At 37.0% G+C, this 16,284-nt stretch overlaps 1 protein-coding gene and 1 long non-coding RNA gene across 3 annotated transcripts in view; one reads left to right on the top strand and one right to left on the bottom strand.

Annotated features, from left to right (window-relative positions):
- Positions 1–1,334, bottom strand: part of LOC136850359 (golgin subfamily A member 6-like protein 22) — a 2,037-nt gene extending 703 nt beyond the window's left edge. Inside the window, exon 1 of the mRNA XM_067123976.1 lies at positions 1–1,334. This exon is cut by the window's left edge and continues 703 nt beyond it. Coding sequence (XP_066980077.1) covers positions 1–1,334 — 1,334 coding nt within the window.
- Positions 1,335–3,275: 1,941 nt separating this feature from the next.
- On the top strand, positions 3,276–12,789 carry LOC136850571 (uncharacterized). Of its 2 annotated transcripts, none has more exons than XR_010856659.1 (5): positions 3,276–3,386; positions 4,381–4,541; positions 7,657–7,781; positions 10,600–10,692; positions 12,607–12,789. It is a non-coding gene; the product is annotated as an uncharacterized lncRNA (long non-coding RNA). The 2 variants fall into 2 exon arrangements; XR_010856658.1 differs by having other exon boundaries at positions 3,334–3,874; positions 12,607–12,788.
- The last annotated feature ends 3,495 nt before the right edge of the window (positions 12,790–16,284 follow it).

The raw sequence follows: 16,284 nt of genomic DNA, 5'->3' as shown, positions 1-16,284 counted from the left end.
CGCAGGTGGAGGTGTTCTTCATCTTGCCTGTGGAGCTCCTCGTACAGCCCCTGGGTCTCGGGCATGTCCTCGTAGTAATTCAGAGGGCGGTCCAACTTCTTCTTCTTCATCAGGTGCTGCGCCTCCATCGTCCTCTCTTTCACCTTCCGTTTCTGGGCGGCGAATTTCAACACCGAGCTCCACAAACTCCTTTCCTTTGGCTTCCAACGTTTGGGTCTTGATCTACGGGCCAGGGTTGGTGTCTTCCTCTCCTTTCCCTCCCTCCTTCCAGACATAACTTCGACTTCTTTCGTCCTGTCTTCTGCTCTAGCGAATTCTCTTGTGTGCTGGTCGGATGGCTTCTCTTCCACTTTCCTCAGAAGATTCTGGAGTTGTTGCTCCATCTTCTCGTTCCTCTTCTGTTCTTTGCGCATCTCTTTCTGCAGCGCTTCTTGTCCCTCTCTTAATCTTCGTATTTCCTCCATAACTTTGTCGTATTCTGTTCTTCCTTCTGGTTTTCGTCCTTTTCCCCTTTCCTGCTTTGTCTCATCATCATCTTGTTGTTGTTCTTCCTGTTTAGAAACGCGTAATTTCAGTGCTTCTACCTGAGACTGCAGGAGTGTGTTCTCTCGACTGTCATCATCGAGACCTCGTTTCATCTGTACAGTATCTCTCTCTTGGAGTGCCTCCTCGTCTTCTTGTGGACCTTTGAGCCTGGCTTCGTAGTCTGAGATGATTTTGAGTAACCTGGAGTTTTCTGCTTCCACATTATTCGCTTTTTCCTCCAGGGCCAACATTTCCTTCTCGTCACTGGCCAGTTTCAGGGCTTTCCGAGCGATGTCGGCTTTCAGCAGGTTGATTTCAATCACCCTGATGCCCATGGCCTGATTGACATTATCGTATTTCGTCTGCAAAGCTTCGAGTTTCATCGCCTGGTCTTCAGCCACCTTTGCATGTGCGTCGGCCTCCTCTCTCAAGGCGACGAGCTGATTACAGTGATTCAACTCTTGCTGGACGAACAGTTCCTCTAATTCCTCTGCGCGTTGCCTGATGACTCGCTCCAGCTCGATCGGTTTGAGATTTCTGTCCGGGATTTCTTGGTTCGTCGCAAATTTGTCTTCCAGAGCGTTTTTCAAGCGACTGGACACATCGTCTGCTGTTCCACTTCTTTCCTGACTTCCTTCCGTAGGCACCTGCATGACATCGATCTTGACTGTGCCCAATTCGTTTGTATCGTTCCGAGAAACTTTTCCAGAGTGGACTCCAAATTTATAACAAGTGGTAATCACTGATCCAACTAGGCGGACCAGAGCCATAAAAGTTCCAATACAAATGTTGAGTAGTAACAAAGTCATCATGACGCAGACTTTAACTTTTAACTTTCACTTTTCTTATTGTTAGTTTTCGAATATGCCTTCTGGGACTCTGGAGACGGTGAGGAGGCGAAGGATTCTGATTGCGAATCCCGCTTCGGGGAGCGTCACAGCAACTCTCGGTATTATACTTGACTGAAGCCGTGAAGAATTAGGATCCTGGCTCCGAACAGAGAGAGAGAGAGAGAGAGAGAGAGAGAGAGAGAGAGAGAGAGCTGGAGCCGTTACAGAGATTCCGACACTCGAATGACTGCAGGGAAATGGTATAATTATTCGATAAATGGTTTTTTCCTTTGTTAAATCTGTCCAGGTTTGCGGGTGTCAATTTCGTCCCCAAAGAATTTTTGTTTTATTTCCTGGGAACTCTTGTTCATCTTTCATTTTCCGTGAATAAGTCGACCATTTTTCTTACACTCGATAATAACCTGTCTGCTTCTGGGGTTTCTGTTCCCCATACATACATACATACATACATACATACATACATACATACATACATACATACATACATACATACATACATACATACATACATACATACATACTTAACTGCTAATGCTCGGTATATTTAGTTAAGGCATATTCTAGGCCTAGTCCATGTAAGTATTACAGAGAGAGAGAAAGAGAGATAGAGATGGGGGATGAAAAACATTTTTTGAACCATTTATATATATATATATATATATATATATATATATATATATATATATATATATATATATATATATATATATATGAAATATATATAGCTGCATCAATGTTTTAGCCTGTTACTCTTCATCCATTCCCTGCTCCTTTCTCCAGTATTGCTGCCCAACCTCTCTAACTGTTACCTCTTAGTGGAAGTGTGAAGTTTTCTCCCAATTCCACCTAAAGGTCCTTGTCATCCATCTCATTGGTTTTCTGGCTGATAGTATTGTTTTGTTGTCCAACCATATGAATAGGTTTCTCCTTCTGAATAATAATAATAATAATAATAATAATAATAATAATAATAATAATAATAATAATAATAATAATAATAAAACAGAAAAAGCAGCTTTATTGCCAGCTTGAAGCTGTTAGTGCATCCTCATGTCCCATAGTTTCTCTCTCTCTCTCTCTCTCTCTCTCTCTCTCTCTCTCTTGGTAAAGTGATTTCGAATTGCATTCTTACAAAATGGTTGATGGCAATATTAGGCATGAAGGTTTCTTTAAAAAGTTTATTATGAAGTTATTTTCTACATATAATAATAATAATAATAATAATAATAATAATAATAATAATAATAATAATAATAATAATAATAATAATATACCAGGTTTTGCGGCTGCAGACACTAGGCCTACGCCTTGCCACGTTTACTATAACCAAAGCATAATAGCCTATTTATGTAAGTTCAAGGGGTGTGTGTGTGTGTGTGTTAAGATACTGAAAATAAACCGCTGCAACTTAATTGCACAACACTTTAAACACTTTATGTGCTTCGTTCTATAATCGTCTTTATAAGCGTGAAATATGGAGTAATGAAATAGCTATGGTATTTGTTTTTAGCAAAACAATATAAAGAAGGAGTTGACTATGAAATTTTATGTTGAAAATCGTCTGACTTTTTAAAATTACCAGTCAGTAAGTCCACTCACTTTTGCTGGAAGCATTTCCATTAAAATTTAAAAAGTAAAAAAATATATATATACTTTTAAATGAAGTTTTTTCAAATCGGTTCAAATACATATATCTATTTTAATTCACACTCGAAATGTTATCAGAGCATCATTCATGTTTGTGGTTTTCTGTTAACTCCACTTTCTACGCTTCCACTGTTCCACACGTTCAGTCAACACCGTAACAGTAAAATTACGAAAAATTCCATGAATTTCATTCATAAAAATTAGTATGCCATTAATTAATTATTAAATATTTTTAAAACGTCCCGAAATGAGCAAAAAATGGCCCGAAATAGCGTGTCCATCCAAAGCTGGGACTGCATTACTGGAACCCAGGTCACGTGACTAAACTCCAATTCCCTGACAGCAGCTGTAGACATAACACCGGTTCGTTTCTCGGTCGTTTACTGCTAAAATAAGTATCGATTGTGCTTGCTGTCACTCATGTGTACGCGATGACTTAGACGTAGACTTTAAGCAAACGTAAATGTTGAAAAAAGTGTTTTTTGTAACTTTAAATTGGAATTTTAGTGATGTCGGTCATTGGTACCCATGGTGGTGCCATCCAGCTTAATGCCGGTATTAATTACCCTTTAAAGGCCTTTTATTTATCCCGAAGAAGAAGCCAAGGCCAACGAAACACCAAGACTGAAACGAGTCGTGAATATCTCCCGGTATTTTTGACAATATACTAATTTAATATGTATTTTTTGACATAATTCGTTATTTAATTGACGACCATAACGCCATTTGAATTTCTTCAAGTATTTAATTAAATGGAAATCGAGAGGCTAAGGTTATCAGTGATAGATTGAATATTTGACGGCGTGGAAAGACATCACATTTTCGTCTAACCATTCCTGGACATTTTAATGGTAATTGTTGGTGTTAAAATAGTGCAATATATTTCATAAATCAAATATATATTTTTAAAATTATGATGTCGAATAATTGGTGTTAAAATGGTCATAAGTTTTATTCTAACACTATTTCACACGGCCAGCCACCCTGACTTTTTTTGATGTTAAAGAGGAGCGAGTGACACAATTCCCAATTTGGTTTTCAAGTAATCCTCCCTAAAAATTGATCAGAATGAACTTTGGACCTATGTGTATATTCCTCAAAAAATAGTTTTATAGTAAATCAAATTACTTGTTTTTTAATCATGATTTCGAAAGGTTAGAACATCCAGAATGTCCGTTATAAACTCAGTATATCATTTCCCTTCCATTCATTATCATATCGGTGAATGACCCTATGGGTCCCAGCGCTTGGCTTCATGCCAAAATCCTATATTCCATTCAAAAGTTGAGGCTGATTAAATCTATTTATTGTTATCCAGAGTGGGAATCATATGTATTGTGTTGCTTTTGTTTTTCAGCTTCCATAATTGGCTTCTGAACCTAGTAAGGCTGATGGCCATGGGGAAGAAGGCCATAATTAATAACTAGGAGGCACAGGGAACAGAACAAAAATGAATGACCCAAGTAAGGAGCAGTTGTGAAGGCTAGCCTAAGTTAACTAGCCATCCACCAGTTCAAGGTAAATGTTGTTGTATGTTTATTTTTGACATATTCTGCAGAAGAGTTACTTTCAAGTTGTTATTAAGTACATTTACTTGTTTATGTCTATATACCATAGATAAGTATTCAGCAGTATTATCCTCCATAGGGGGATAGTGCTGTGCACCTCACGTGGTGCACTGTAGGCATTACTTAAGGGTCTTTGCAGAGTCCCTTCAGCCCCTAGCTGCAACCTCTTTCATTCCTTTTACTGTACTCCATTCAAATATTCTTTCTTCTGACTTTCCACCCTCTCTAACAACTGTTTCGTAGTGCAACTGCTTTGAGGTTTTCCTCCTGTTACACCTTTCAAACCTCCTTACTTTCAATTTCCCTTCCAGCACTAAATGACCTCGTAGGACCCAGTGCTTGGCCTTTGGCCTAAATTCTATATTCTGTTCAGTTCTGGTCTGTCCAAAGTGGGCTATTTAGGTGACTGTTGTGAATGCTAGCATCATGTGAGTCAGTTTGGTGTTGAATAGATCATGTGAATTATTTTTGGTGAATTTAGGCTGCTAGAACATACTGGAATTTTGGTTAAAAATTACCAATAAATGAAATTCAAACCTCCTACCCATAACCTGACTTGACCTAGGGCATTGTGCCCCATTCTACCCGAGTCTACAAGACTTTCAGTGTTTTTGGCCTTTTCTGAGATGGTTTGTCTTCCCTCCCCCTCCCCCACTCCATCTGTAGTCAACCATAGGTGTTCCTTATTAGCAAATTCGCTAAAGAATAAACAGAAGGTGTGTATTTGCATGTGATTGCTGCTTGGACAAAAGTGCCCATTGCTTGGCTGGACGGCTAAAATTTCACATGAATAAAAAATTCGTAAACCCTTTATTTGCATACGGGTCACTGTTTGTTGCCTTACGTAATTTCCTGTTTTGACAAAGCGCTCAGTATCAGTTGTGTTTTGGAGTTGAAATATTTTAGAGTGTGTCAACATATGACAAAGCACTTGGTATTAGTTGTGTTTTGGAGTTGAAATAATTTACAGAGTGCATCAACATCTAAGTTTTTTCATAGGGGTGGCAACATATTGTATATCTTGTGTAAGGCCCCAGCTGCAAAATCTTTTCTCCATTACTTTTACATGTTGCCTTTATTCTCTTTGCACCTAGCCGTCAGGCTTCTCCAACTTGGCTTGTTCTTGTTTCAGTATTCACCTCATTTGGGAACAAGCCCTCAGTTGAACCTCATTCAGCCTTGGAAATCTTACTTTGAAATTTGAGAGGTGACTTTTGTTCTTTGCCTTTGATTCTTGAAGGGCTTCACGCTGACTAGCTATGAATAGGGTAGTTGATGAGGAATTGTGTAGATTATCAAAGATGAACCTGAATTAAAATGACATTGAAATTCTTATTTATGTATTCCTTATCGCAAGTCTAAATTATATGAAAAGTTGGTTTAGTGTGTCTATATTTAGTAAACTTAAGGCATGATTTATGGTTCTGAAACAACTCTTGGCTGACTGTTTTGAATAATATTTGAGACTTTATTTGACCAGGAGTGGGGGAGGTACAGTACTTCTAAGGTTTTGAGTGATTTTCCAAAGGTATCTTGGATTGTCTCATCAAAATTAGGCATGAAGTAATTATTAAGGTTAGTGCATTAAATGCTAAATTATGGTACTTTTCGTATCAGTTACTTTGTAGATATGAGATTGAGAACTTTTCTTATAATTTCCTTCAAGATGAATTCATGCATGTGGTTGGCCTTTTGCAATCTGGTTCTTTTTAAAAGTTTGCCCAGTTTTAGTTTTACAAAGCTCTAATTCCAAGGTAACTGTAACTCATTTTATTTGACAAGGGCCACACCTTTTTGGGCTACCCCAGGGAGTCAAGAATTGATGATACTGTGTTCTGATTAAAATCACTTAAAAGTAGACCTTGAGCTTGGTAAGGATTGCAATCTTGTACAGCCCGTTTATCCATGTGTTGGTGTTGCCGTTTGCATTCCCAATAGCTGTAGAAACCTGTGTTTTTGTGCGTGCAGTGGTCATTTGCCTTTATATAGACCACAAAAATCACTGACGTCTGTGATAATCCAGATGTGTTCACTTCTTGAACATAGGGGTGATCGACTTTGCAAACTTGCTTCTGCTTCCCCTTACTCTGAACCTTCCATTCTTCACAAAGCAGTCAAAACTTTCTTGAGGGTTGTCTCATTGCTTTCCCTTCCCGTCATATCCTGTTTCCTCTGGCCTATGAAGAGTAAGACACTGGGCACATTGCCCCCTAGGTCTCTGCATTGGACTTACCAGGTTAAGGATACTGTACTGTTTTTTCTGATTGTTTATGCATTAAAAAGATATTATGGTACTCTTACCTTGGTATTGTAATACTGGTTTTTTAACTACATTTGTATTTTCAGGCTATTTAGCTTCAAAGAGTTGTTTGTAATATCCTAATTTCCTTGTAGCTCCTCTTGGGTGTTGGTTTTCTTTCTGTCATGATAATCCTTTACTTTTTTTTTTTAGTCACACTTTCCACTTAGTTGTGTAGCCATTAGTTTGTCATAATAAATTAGAGTTTTGCATCATGATTCCCTATTATTTGGTGGGTATTAGATGGGTACTGTCAGCAGTTTTCCAAAAAGGTACTGTTGTCTGGCTAGATCTTCTTAAAAGTTGAGGTTAGGAGTGTTCCAAAAATTAGATAGGAGAAAAATTACCATGCTCACAGTACTCTCTGAATGGGCCAAAATAATGAATTTAACCTCAAAAGTACTGTACCTTGAATGTAGACACTCCCTGGCAACTGGAGTGCTTGAAAGAATCACTTAGGCACTTGTTGTGCCCTTTCATATCAGCCTAATCATTATCAAGGAAAACTTGACGGTGTTGAGGAGCCCAAAATTGTCTTATATTTTAGTGATTTGCTGTCTTGAATTTATTCACCATAATGCTCTTATATCAAGTTAGTGATTTAGGTAATGGGGGCCACAATCTAGGTCTCATTCACATTTGTGCAAGTAACCAGGAGTGCAGTGACATCTCAACTTAACAGATGCTTTAGGGGACTAGTCTTTCTGATCAGTAATAAAATCTATAAAGTAACAGACCCTTTCTCCTGTCTTCCTTCCTCTTCCAGTGGGCAGAGGAACAATGAACGAGCCGTCACTACTGGACTGGCGTGCGTGCAGGTGGTCTAGATGACTGAGTATCCCATCTGTAATCCAGCTTGCTGAAAGTTAATCCCATGTGTAAAGACCTCAGGTTTGTATGTTACGAAAATACAAATTACTTATAAAATTTGTCATATTTATACATGAAAACTCACAGTATATGTACACAAAAAAATTAAATCAATTCCTATTAAATCCTCACACACACACACACACAATCACATGATAACTACCTTCTTCTAGAATTAAATATGAGACAACTTGCTTATAGAACAACCCCTTGCCTTTTCAACACTACAACTGACCTTAGATTTACACACTATTCTGTTACTTTTGTTCTCAAAGAGTAAAGCCTTGAAGTATTTCTGAATACCACTAGCAACAGGTCTTTAACTTTTTCAAGCTTATTGGCATAACTTCTCAACATGTCTAACTGTAATACAGTCAAACTACTGTATAGAATATCAATTGTCAGTTTTCTTTAGCGTAGTCCTTACCTAAATCTTACCTCTTAATAATTGCAATTTCCTTTACTCTGATTACCAAAGCCCTATTAGGTCTTATAACTTTTAAACTTCATTTAATGTTCAGAGTTCATTAGTGTTTTTGTCCCACCCACTATCTGTCAAGGAACATTTTAAATATCACAATCTTATGTATGTGGCTGTATCACATTCATTCTGATCTTCATGTATTTAACCAGAAATTATTTGTAAACTATAAAAGACGTTTCAGTTAGGCAGTAAATCAGTGCCAGTTTAATGTCACGTTCAAGTTCAGATAAGTGACCCGCTGTATGAGTCGGATGGCGTCATGTACGACCTCTTTTATGCGGGCAGAACTAAACACACAAGGGCCTCTGTACAGGTTGTCCTTCATTCAGTCATGCCTAAAACAGAAAAAAAAAAATTTTGCAACAACCAACCTCGCTAAAGCACAAAAACAACGAAAGAAAAGAATACTGTTTGAACACATGAAAACACAAACAAACAAAAAAACACCACATTCCTCCACAAAAACCACTGCCTTTCCAGGAACCTACCACAATGCATTGGTGTGTTTCAGCAGTCACATATGATGTAAAGTTTATTCTGGCAGGACTAAGCAGCCACTGAATCAGCACTACCAAGGCTAGGGCAGATTGAAGTGATGGCGGCTGTGTGTTCTTGTGCATGCTGCTTTTGCTTTGTTTAGCTGAGGGCAAAATGCCACCAACTTTTTGGTGTTATTTTCTAAAAGGGTGCATTATTTTCAGATAGGACTTTGAGGGTGTCATTTTGATATGCTTCACACTGAAATCAGCCCATGTAGGGTGGTACTGCTGTCAGTGCGTCACACAGTGCATTGTAGGCATTACTTAAGTTTCTTTGCAGTGTCCCTTCAACCACTAGCTGGATCCCCTTTTGTGCCTTTTTAATGTACGTCTGTTCATATGCTGTCTTCCATCTTACTCTCCACCATCTCCTAACAGTGGTTTCATTGTGCAACTGTAAGGTTTTCCTCCTGTTACACACGTCAAAACTTTTATTCTCAATCTCCCTTTCAGTGCTGAATGACCTCAGGTCCTGGCGCTTGGCCTGTGGCCTAGATTTTATAATCCATTCCAGCACTGGAGTCATCTTGAAGCTTCCTGAATTAGGTTAGGATGTTTTGTGTCTGTTTTTGAGTTAAATGTATAGCAGTAGTTATGAAGACCTATTGCCATCTGGAAATTTTGTCAAAAATTGTCATAGCTTGGAGCAGTCCTCGTCATTAGTGTTTTTTCTGCCAATTTTTATGGGGTTAAATTTGAAGTAACTTCCTTTTTCCCCTCAGAAGTTTAAGCTTGAATTCTTAGCTAATCAGGATCTTTATCCAAGCCCCTTTTCCTGATATATCAGACCTTTTACCACTGTTTTTTACATAGACTTTTTCTAACTGATGCACAGCCTTTCTCATCACTTATCAGAACGAGTGTCAGCTTTCCAGTTTCCAAGGTCAGTCTTACAGAGTTATGAAATTTGGGGAGACTGGAAACATTCCAGCTTGGAAATTTCCAATGAATATTAAATGTGAAGAAGTATTCAGCAGTACAATGTTTTGTGAAAGAAGTGCAGCACCACGGTCTTTGATCCGTCACCCACTGAGGTTCAGATGACATCAGAAGGTGTCATTATATTCTGAACCACTGATATTTAAGTGGCATCAAGTGACTTCATTCTTAGAAAACATTCACCAGTTTAATTTCTTGTTTTTAGTTTTTATTTTGGTTATTTTCCATTTTTGTTTTTCAGAGTGACACTGTAATCTGGATCGTGGAAAATCAATTTACCGCCTGTCATAAAGAAAAATTTTAATATTAGTATGGTAAGTGGTCTGTGTTTTATTCGCAGCAAAGGAGTTTTGGAATTCCCCAATATCCCTGAGGGTTATAAGATTCTTCAAACACTGGGAAACAGTATAAACAAAGCACTGTAAATGATTTAAGAGTATTGCAAGAGTAGGTCTGAATCAAAAAACGTTGTACACTCTATAGCCTAGACCAGGGTTACATAGCTTCACAACTGTCTGTTCCTGGAACTTTGGAATCGTAACCTACCTTACGTTTGCTTTTGGTTGTCAGCATTTATTCTCAGGCCTGTCCTAGAAAAAGGTTTGAAATCACCATACCACTGCTCTTGACCTTTTTTTTTTTTTTTTTTTTTGCTAAAGTTGACAGAATGTATCTGTTATTTGTATCAGTTCATTCTCTGGTTTGTAAGCATGTCTTTCTGTGGCATGTCAAGTGACAGTTGGTCATTCAAAACCCTTGGGCTGAAAGGCTATAAAAAAAATTGATCATGAGTAATTACTTAGAGACATTTTACATCAGGGCATTGTATTATTATACAAGTTATGGCAGTTTATGACATTCTGTTTACTATTTGCAGAGGACCTCTTACTTGTCATTGGTGTACAACTCGACTGTGGCAAGATGGGTGAACGCCTAGGAACAGGCCTTCTGTTAGCAACTTATGGTTGAGGTCAGCTTTCTTCATTAAACACAGTTGTGTTTTCAATGTTCTCTAGTTAGTTATAACATCACATGGATTCCCCCACTTTTATAATTTCTAGAAAAATCAAAAGTAAGCTGAATCATATATAAAAGGCAGTTTGGCAGGTATCATTGTAACTTTAGGGCAGTAATTCAAGCAATACGTCTTTTTGTGCAGTGTTTTGTGGTCTAAATGTCCACCCTCAATGAGACCAAAAGCAATATATTTAGCCTGTTAAAATGCTGCAGTTTGATCCAGAGTAGTTGAGCTGTCTCCAAAAGAGAATGTGCAGCATGCAGTTTCTCTAACCAAATCAGATATAACCATTTCAGTTAGTGATCATTTAACATCATAAAAACCCACTATTTTAAATGTCATGGTTTATGGAATAATGAACCTGATGATAAAGCAGATCCCAGAATGCAAAGTAGGATAGTATTTCAAACAACTGCTTTACACAAAATATTTTAGATAAAATTGTTAACGAAACACAGTAAATAAATAAAACCGTAGTTATTGAATCAAATAAGTAAGAAGTAAGAGACATTTTGTTTGAATATGCTATTCTAAGCCAGATTATTTGATGACAAGACAGGGAAGCCATGGTTCAAAAGCTGATAGCCTCCAATCTTTCCAAGTTAGGTATTTTTAGTAACTGGAGTTAGGTGTTTTTAGATAACCCAGGGGAGGGGTACAATCATGCAAGTAATCTTTAAGGTTTTGAATGTATTTCAGTAATTACATGAAATTGTCTTTAGTACATTTTTAAACTGGATTTTCAGTTAAAGATCAACCCCCTCTAAAACACATTAAAAAACAATTGGATCATTGCACAACCTTGGCACCTTAGATGTAGATAGCTGAAAAAGCAGGATTTATTTTAAGCTTACTTAGTGTAATTATAGGTTATAGCACCCACAAGCTTTTCTGGTTGTGCAGTGTCCAAAAACAAGCGGTAATAGTTACAAGATTCATTTTCTGAGGTTTTGCCTTGAAAGGTCTGAATTAGTATCAATTCATGCTACATCTGTTTGCCACTTTTCATACAAATATGGCAATAAAAAGATTTGTCTGTCACTTTCCATAAATTTGTGTTGATGATTTTTGAGGGACAAACTCAATTTTTGAAAACTTTTTTGAGATAGTGCGCAGTATATTTGCCACATTTTTACAATGAGAGATTTGTTATGGGAGAGTTTGATAACTGAATTTCTGCTGTGCCATCAGCCTTGTATTTACTTGCTCACAAAGTATCAGAGTCCTGTTTCTGTTGAGGAGCTGATATGGTGCATTGGCCAGCACTTCCTTCTGTTCACGTTTCTGTAAAATTGCTGAATGGTTTTCATTCTTGTTGGTTGGAGACGTTGTTTTGTTAAGAGTTGTGTACCATTGCTTTATCCTTCATTATTATTATTATTATTATTATTATTATTATTATTATTATTATTATTATTATTATTATTATTATTATTATTATTATTATTATTATTATTCAAGAGATGAACCATATTCACATGGAACAGGCCCACAGTGTCATTGACTTGAAATTCAGGCTTCCAAAGAATATTATGGTGTTCAATAGAAAGAAGTAATAGAAGATAAAGGGAAATACAGAAAGAATGGATCACTTATAGAAAAAGAAAAAAAATAACAAATTAAGAGTTGTTATTTTTGTGTACATTTGTCTCTATTGATTTGGGTTCTAAATTGAATCAAAATTGCTCTCTTACTTTGCAAGTTTGCATGATGAAGTGAATGGCCTTTTTATTTCCATGTGAATGGTTGCCTAGTGTGAAGAATAGTATTAAAGTGAAATCTGTGCTTAATTAAACTTCAACTTTGAGATTTAAATGCACAAAAGGAAGGTGTTGAACATTTTGAAAGCCTCTTTTTGTATTACAGATCCCCATCCATGAAGAACCAGCTAGACAAAAATGTCTCAAGATGGTTTTATTTTCAAGGCTGAAGTTTTTCAACTGTAATCAAGTGGACACAGTTTCCTCTAAAAACTCTCCAGACTAGGAACAACTGCAGAGACTTCTTCTAATGTTGCTTGCTGTGGAGTTGAACAGAAGGATGTGTATGCATGAAGGCTTTTATGTAGAATTATGCATTAACTAGAAATGATTTTGACATTGCCCAGAAAAGGGTTGAAATCAGGGTTCCAAAACTTAGAGATACCTTTACCAGTGGGCTTTTCATTTCCACTTTCATGTGTTTTTTCAGTACAAATGCAAAATTCATTCCATGGTTTTTTGGCAACTAGCCTATTCTGTTTAAAATTTCACATCTTATCAGAATGGAAAGGATTTATGGTAAATTTTGCACTCTCTTAAAAAGTTTCAATATGCCGAGTTAAGTTGTGTCCTGCATTCAACTCTCAAAGTCAAATGTATCTTTAGTGGTTCTCCAACTTTCAGTCCAACAGTATGTATAAAGTATCAGAAACAAATGTGAAATCTTCATTTTCTATTAAGCCAGTTATTATATTTTGAAGGAGTTGCAACATATTAAGTGAGGTCTAATATAGTGAGAGTTAATGTCAACTCAGTGGTTTGGTTCAGCTAGTCTTATTAGTAATACTAAACAATGAAACCATTATTTAATTCTGTTAAGGGTATAAGTTGAAGAGGGTGGTCTACTTAATTTTATACTCAGTTCTTGTTGAAATTAGATATATTACTTGTAATCAGTTTTATAAATCAGTTTTTTATCGCTTTACAAACATAATTTAATATTGAATGAACCTGTGTTCTGTAAATGCTAGATATTGTCATATATCCTGCATGTTTTGTCACTAATTATGGATATTGTATTTGATGTAAAATTGAATTCATTTTATTGTTTAGTATAGAGATAAATTTAATTTTGTAGTCAGGTTGATTTTTGCAGCTATTTGCCAGATAGCAGTCTTGAACTGCTGATGTACTTGACCTAAAACCGTATGAGGTCACATGGCATGTTTTTCACATTAGTTTTTGTTCAGCTTGAGATGCAAACCTGCAAAGAAGTATACAGTATTCATATTTTCATTTAACTCCAGTTAAAATGAGTGGTGGTATTCTTATTTAAATGTAAGGCCTCACATGACAAGAGAGAGGCTGTATTTAGCTTTTTATTGTCTCACCCTCAACCTGTAAAACATTCTAGCCTCCTTCACTCCCATGGCAAATCGGAAATGGCCTTTTTTTTGTATATACAGTATTTTGTATTTACTCGGTCTTTGTATGGTGGTTATCAAGTTGTCTGGAGAATAATTGACCTCATTTTGTGGGATTTTGTTTCTACTAGGTGTATGGTCATGTAGAATAGTAATTTAGTAATTGTTGTACATGGAGAATTGCATGGGTAAGAAAGTTTGTACATGTGGATCATGAATTAAAAGTCTTCAGCTTTACCATGTTGTGTGTGTGTGTTTGTGGGTGATAAGTTTCTTTTCCGTTAACTGCTTCATGAAACCGCCTGCCCTTCTGGGACCCCCTAGATCAGTGGTTCTCAATGTGGGGGGCGTCAGCAATTTCCAGGGGAGGCGCGAGCCCTAGGGAAAATTTAAAAATTCTCTAATTATATTTGTTATTCTCTTAACAAGAGTGGGGAACTAATATTCAGAAGTATATAAGAAAAATGCAAACCTATCGCCTTATAACGTTCGTTTCCTATAGTCTACTACTCTAGTTAGACTCGTTGGGGTTACCATGTTTTGTAATTATTTGCCTCCCTCCCTATCCCTCGAAACCCCTTCTGATCTTTTTTCATTTTCCTTTAAATCTGGGAGGGAATTTGACTCATAGATGCAAGGAGGCTGTGGAAGGGGCGTGGTAATAAAAAGGTTGAGAACCAATGCCATCGATCCAAAGTAGGAGGCTAATTAATTCTATTGCTATTGAACCTTTTTTTTTCTAAGGTGAAGACAGGTCAGAGTGATCAGGATGATTTTTTGAGGCTCAATCCAGACTGTCCAACAGGTCTCTTATTTGTATGTTAGAGTATTTATTGAATAAGTCGCTCTTTTATGTCATAATGCCTTTGATATGGTGCCTTCAGTTTGTAAGTGTTTGTCTTTCTTCCTTTTTTGCATCTTTAACTTCTTAGGTAACTTCCTAGCTGGGTGCTTAGTCCTTAAAAATCTTGTAGCTTATGTAGCCTATGTAGGCCCAGTTCTTGTCTCCCAGGTCTTTAGGTGGTAGATTAAGACTGGCCTATCTCCTGGAATTCGTTGAGTGTATTTTATGACTTAAACTAGGCCTAAACACATCTAAAACTAAGTCTTAATGACTCTTTGCATTTGAGTCTACTCAGTGGACATTTATCCTTCAGTCAAATTAACAACATTCAGGACATCCTTTAGCGACTGGTAGGATATGGCGAGAAGTAAGGGAACCTATTTAATGCAATCTAATTTGGGCAGTTGGATTGCTCTAGTAATAGATGAACACCCTTTTTACCACTTCTTGTTGTCATGCAAATAAACTTCCACAAGACAATTGGAATCTATGCCCAATTTTTTCACTAATTCATGTGAACATTCTTTTGGGCAGTTTTCTTAATCTTTTTCAGGTCCTTTTTCTATTTTTTTGTGCTTAGGTACCATCTACATAAGGAAACGTATAGCTTATATTTTCCTCTGTTTCATTACTAAGTCTCATCTAATGGTAGTAAGTTTTCTCAGCTGAAACTTGTTCAAAAGTGGCAGAGAAAATACAGCACTTGCTACATTACCAGTTTTACTTGAAGAAATTTTGTTCACTGGCACTTTTTTCCCCTCTGTTATCAGGCTTTAGATTTCTTGTGCTGTTATGTATTTTTCCTTCTTGACGTTGAATTTCCTTCAGAAATTGTGTACAGTTAAGTGGATGTTGTTTGCAGAATGCCTTATGCAGCCCATAGAGCTAAAGGCTCTCTGCTGCAGGTCCTTTGGTCCCTAGCTGTGTTGCTTTACATCCAATCCATTTGGTCTCTTCCTGTCTCTTCCTGTCTAGCTGTCATATTTTCTTCAACTATTTTACCTTGTTGAAACCCATATACAGGATAAGGAAGCTTGGACTATTGTATGAACTTTGATGGTTTGATTCCCATTTTAAATTCCAAGACTGTGCCTAGGATGCATTTGAGGGGAAACCTGCTTATACAGATGCTCCTCTACTTACAAATGAGTTACATTCCGAACGGCTGTTCGTATCTTGGTTTGTGCATTTGAGGGGAAACATGCATATATAGACACTCCTCTACTTATAAACGAGTTACGTTCTGAACAGCTATTTGTATCTTGACTTGTTCATAAGTCCAACTTGATATACTTAGAGTCAATACGTATAGTATTATTTATATATTTTTTCTTACTCAAACACAATACTGATTGTCAGAAGGCCAACACTCCTTGTCAACGAAATAACCTTTATCAAAATCGTTATCTGAAAAGGATGCATTATCATTATCATCACCCTTTCCGACAAGGGTCACAGGAATTGCGTTTCCCTTATCCACAAAATTCTTTAGCATATTTATATGGCAGAGTTGATATGGTTTCCTACGTTCGGGGGTCTCCACCAAATAATCAACTTCATATAATTTTTTAATAAC

The sequence above is a fragment of the Macrobrachium rosenbergii genome, chromosome 22, assembly GCF_040412425.1.
Source record: "Macrobrachium rosenbergii isolate ZJJX-2024 chromosome 22, ASM4041242v1, whole genome shotgun sequence".
Classification (NCBI taxonomy): Eukaryota; Metazoa; Arthropoda; class Malacostraca; order Decapoda; family Palaemonidae; genus Macrobrachium; species Macrobrachium rosenbergii.
This window is presented reverse-complemented; position numbering and strand designations above follow the sequence as displayed.